The sequence below is a fragment of the Camellia sinensis genome, chromosome 12 (genome assembly GCF_055761805.1).
Source record: "Camellia sinensis isolate YWXY chromosome 12, ASM5576180v1, whole genome shotgun sequence".
In the NCBI taxonomy this organism is placed as follows: Eukaryota; Viridiplantae; Streptophyta; class Magnoliopsida; order Ericales; family Theaceae; genus Camellia; species Camellia sinensis.
In genome coordinates this window covers 50635782-50640697 of record NC_138972.1, presented here as the reverse complement: position 1 = coordinate 50640697, position 4916 = coordinate 50635782, and the positions used below count along the sequence as shown (strand labels likewise).

Genomic DNA, 4916 nt, shown 5'->3' with positions numbered 1-4916 from the left:
CGGTTCAAGATCCTTCAGGCGCCGGATGACAAGAACTTAGGGTTTGTGAAGAATTGATTCGTGAGCCGGCTGGGGCACTTGAGCCGAATAGATTGATGAATCTGCCCTTGCCCCAGGCGGTTTATGATCCTTCGGGCGCCGGATGACAAGAACTTAGGGTTTGTGAAGAATCGATTCGTAAGCTGGCTGGGGCACTTGAGCCGAATAGATTGATGAATCTGCCCTTGCCCCAGGCAGTTTATGATCCTTCGGGCGCTAGATGACAAGAACTTAATGTTTGTGAAGAATCGACTCGTGAGCCGGCTGGGGCACTTGAGCCGAATATATTGATGAATCTAGGCGAATTCTGCCCCTGCCGTCTACTCAGTCGGCGCCGGGCGATTGAGGTTTTCACAATTAATGAGATTGCCTTGATCGTGTTGCCTCTATGAAGGTTAAATGATTGAAGGTACAACTTTTATGAGCTTGGTAAACAACTGACTCGAGCTCTTGGAGGAAGATTTATCGTGTAATTGTCGAACAGACTCTTCTTTAACAGTAAAGGGGAAGCGAAGACGCTAGCTGAGCTTGGCGGAGACATGAATCGAGGTGGTAAGCCCTTGCGTGCAGGGAGTAGGAGTTCTAAGGGTCGAGAGAGGCGTCAGTCTCCTCGACGCCGCAGTAGGCGTCAGTCTCCTCTGTCGCAGGGCAGATCTCTGCAATCCCGAATCGAGAAGAGATCTGACGCGAATTCGTGCCCATTAAGCTTTGCGGTATTCATGGGGAATAGACCCATGACAGAGGCGGACTCAATCGTTTGAGACCCCAATGTAGTGGTCGAGTTTGCTCGACAGATTTTTCCTCCTGAGGTTCAGCAATCGATGGTAGGTCGATAGGACTACGACATATTTCGTGAAGGCATTCATGGGGCGGTGAAGGGGCTTTACACTGCCTATGAGATCGACATACGGCTGCGCGCTGCTCGCCGAGAAATGGACAAGAAGGAGGAACGTATTCGAAGTTTGGAGGCTTGCGCAGAGGCGGCTGAGCGCGAGTTAAAGAAGATCAAGGCGGCTCAGGCACAACCCGCGGGGCAGGGGAACCCAATCGTGGAAGAGAGGGTTACCAGTCGGCTCATCAGTGCCGCGATCGCCGATCGTGAGACGGCGAGTATGTTCGCATTGGAGACCGCGAAGGGGAGGGCCTATGAGAGAGGTTTTCACGACGGCCGAATAGTTGGAATCGAAAAGACCAAGGAGAAGCTTGCCGAAGAAGTTTGCCGATGTGAAAATCGTGGGTTTAGGCACGGTTGGATAAAGGCATCTCAAGCCGCGGAAACTCTTCGAGCATCGGGTATGGATTCGGCATCGCCATTCTACCACAGTAAACATTTTCCGTTTTTTGCTTTTTAAATCGAGAAGAGTGAGGACGAGAGTGATGCCGTATAAATATACGTATTGTAATGTTGTATCGTAGATTATGTTCGAAGCTATGTAATATATTGTTTGTTTGACTGAATAAAAACGTTCTATTATAAATGTTTGGATTTGTTAACATTGATCGGCCCCAGTATCTATCAAGTGGACATACGCCAGTTTATAGGCTGGGTCGATCCAGTTTATAGCCATTTATTTCCGAATGAGGCCATTGTAACTTGAGGAAGCCAAATATATTGGCTAGTCTACCCGTGCTTCAAGCGGCATGGGCCGGCTGGGGCAGTTAAACCGAATATATTGGCTAATAAAGCCTAGATGCTTGGCCAGCGCATATGCTTTAAAAAGTGGAATGGAATGGGGTTTTGAATTAATGAAATTGCCTCGGGGTCGCTGCCCTCCTTTAAAAATAAATGGAATGGGCTCTTCGAGTTGGTGACCTCATTGATATTAACACCATTCATCGCGTGGGATTATATAACATTGTGGATGTAAAACAGAATTTCTTTCATCAGGCAAACTCGAATCTTGGCTGAGCTTGATACTGCAATGGATCGCGGCGGAGAATTCTCCGGTGTGGGAGGTAAGTCGTCAAGAAAGGAAACGGGAAGCACATCAGCCTCCAAATCATCGAAGTAGATCGCCCCGAAAGGAGACACAACGACCACTGCCCCTAACCTTCATTGTCTTGGATCTTGGCCTTGACATTGTCGATGGTGTCAGAGGAAGGTCCAGCGATACGCTGATTCGGGCACGGTTGGATCAAGGCATTTTGAGCCGCGAAGGCTTTTCGAATGACATGCATTGATTCGCCTTAGAAGGCCCTAGAAGTTAGAGATAGATATTGTAATGTTCAAACGCGGATTGCGTCTATGTAACAACTGTTTGATCAAATAAAAAGTTTCATTTCAAACATTTGCGTCTTACTCTGAAAATCTTTTTGTTTAGCTAAGCACCTTATTTCAAATGTTGGCATGTTTTGTTTTGTTTTGTTCGAGTATTGCTACAATGATAGTTTTTTTTTAACAATTTGCGTATATAAAATTTCTTGAGTTGTGCTCAGCTTGCTAATCAAAAGTTAGATCGGCTGTGTAGCTTAGGTACTTGCCCGACTACATTAATGAATTGGCCCTTGCCTTAGCCGGGGCATATCTTGAGAGCCCAAATAGGTCTTACTCGTATACCGGCTGAGGCATATCTTGATCAGCGTTTGTGCCTGAAAACACGGCCGACCAGATTAATGAATCCGGAGTTAAAAGGCTTAAGGTGTCATGCACCAAGGGGGAAAGTCTTAATCGGCCTTAAATGGCTTAATTGGTCCTAAGGTGTCATGCACCAAAGGGGGCTCCGAATCCGGAGGCTTAATTTGGCCAATCGTGACATCCACGAAGGCCGTTCTGAATCCGGAGACTTAATTTGGCCAATCGTGACATCCACGAATGGCGTTTCGAATCCGGAGGCTTATTCGGCCTTAAGAGGCTCAGTCGGCCCTAAGGTGTCATGCACCAAGGGGGGCTCCGAATCCAGAGACTTAATTTGGCCAATCGTGACATCCACGAAGGGCGCTCCTAATCCGGAAGCTTATTCGACCTTAAAAGGCTCATTCGGCCCTAAGGTGTCATGCACCAAGGGGGACTCCGAATCCGGAGACTTAATTTAGCCAATCGTGACATCCACGAAGGGCGCTCCGAATCTGGAGGCTTATTCAGCCTTAAGAGGCTCAGTCGGCCCTAAGGTGTCATGCACCAAAGGGGGCTCCGAATCCGGAGACTTAATTTGGCCAATCGTGACATCCACGAAGGGCACTCCGAATCTGGAGGCTTATTCGGCCTTAAGAGGCTCAGTCGGCCCTAAGGTGTCATGCACCAAAGGCGGCTCCGAATCCAGAGACTTAATTTGGCCAATCGTGACATCCACGAAGGGCGCTCTGAATCCGGAGGCTTATTCGGCCTTAAGAGGCTCAGTCGGCCCTAAGGTATCATGCACCAAAAGGGGCTCCGAATCTGGAGACTTAATTTGGCTAATCGTGACATCCACAAAGGGCGCTCCGAATCCGGAGGCTTATTCGGCCTTAAGAGGCTCAGTCGGCCCTAAGGTGTCATGCACCAAAGGGGGCTCCGAATCCGGAGACTTAATTTGGCCAATCCTGACATCCACGAAGGGCGCTCCGAATCCGGATGCTTATTCAGCCTTAAGAGGCTCAGTCGGCCCTAAGGTGTCATGCACCAAAGGAGGCTCCAAATCCAGAGACTTAATTTTGTCAATCGTGACATCCACGAAGGGCGCTCCGAATCCGGAGGCTTATTCGGTCTTAAGAGGCTTAGTCGGCCCTAAGGTGTCATGCACCAAAGGGGGCTCCGAATCTGGAGACTTAATTTGGCCAATCGTGACATCCACGAAGGGCACTCCGAATCCGGAGGCTTATTCGGCCTTAAGAGGCTTGGAGATGAATGGAGCGATGAAGAAAAATGGTTTTCATTGCAGAAGTGGTATATATACAAATATCAAAGCCCACAGGTCGGGTCTGTGGTGGGGTTTTCATAAAATCTCTGCTTGCGCTGATTGCGGAGAGCTACGGATCTCTTCAATGCCATGGGCTGTTGGGAAGCGCACAAGCTGATGATAGGTGCTTGGGACGGTCTTCATGACATGTAACCAGGTGCGTCCCATGATGGCATTATACTGCGAAGGAAGTTTTACAACCAGGAATTCCATGTTGACCGTTCTGGAGCCCGTTCGAACAGGTAGCATGATCCTCCCTTACGGGTATTCAAGATTCGTATTAAAGCCGAACAATGGGTGTGGCGACGGAGACAGATCTGACTCGTTGAGGCCAAGTTCGACGAAAGTTTTGTAATACAAAACCTCTGAAGTACTTCCTAGATCTATGAGAATGTGTTCAACGGTGAACCGATGTATGCGTAATTTGATGACCAAAGGATCGATATGGTAGGCTGTTGTTCCGCTGAGGTCGGAGTCATTGAACTTAATTGTCGGAGCTTCTTTGGGCCTTTCAGTTGGAATATGATGCTTTTGGGGAATTGGACACGATTGAATCGTGTGCACGGTTGGGGATGCTGGCAGGCTGTAGATTATGTGGATCACACCAAGTGGAGGAGAGTCCTGCCTCAAGGCTAGTGCCTTGATTGGCTTTCCCTTGCTCACGTACTGTTGCAGTCGGCCGTCTTGCACCAGTTCTTCCAGGTGATCCTTTAGTGCGTAGCAGCTCTTAGTTTCGTGGCCGTGATCCTTGTGGTACTCGCACCGCCTGTCCCTTCTCCGTGTGTCGGGAGGCCCCACCATCTTTGACGGCCATTTGAAGAATGGAAGGTGTTGGACTTTGGTCATTCTTGCGGCGATTGGTTCTGTCAACTCTGTGTACTTCTTGTCAGCACGCCTCGAGCGCCTGCTGTCGACTTGCAATTGTTCATTTGTCCGGTGGGAGCATTGATCGCTTGATCGGCGAGAGTCCCGCCTTTTGTCTCTCTTAGCGCGTTGCCGTGG

General features: G+C 49.0%; 1 protein-coding gene across 1 annotated transcript; it reads right to left on the bottom strand.

Moving 5' to 3' along the window:
* Positions 1-4172: 4172 nt before the first annotated feature.
* Positions 4173-4715, bottom strand: LOC145803559 (uncharacterized). The gene has a single exon (XM_082896859.1). The coding sequence runs from the start codon at positions 4713-4715 to the stop codon at positions 4173-4175; it is 543 nt and encodes a 180-aa protein (XP_082752985.1).
* Between the last annotated feature and the right edge of the window lie 201 nt (positions 4716-4916).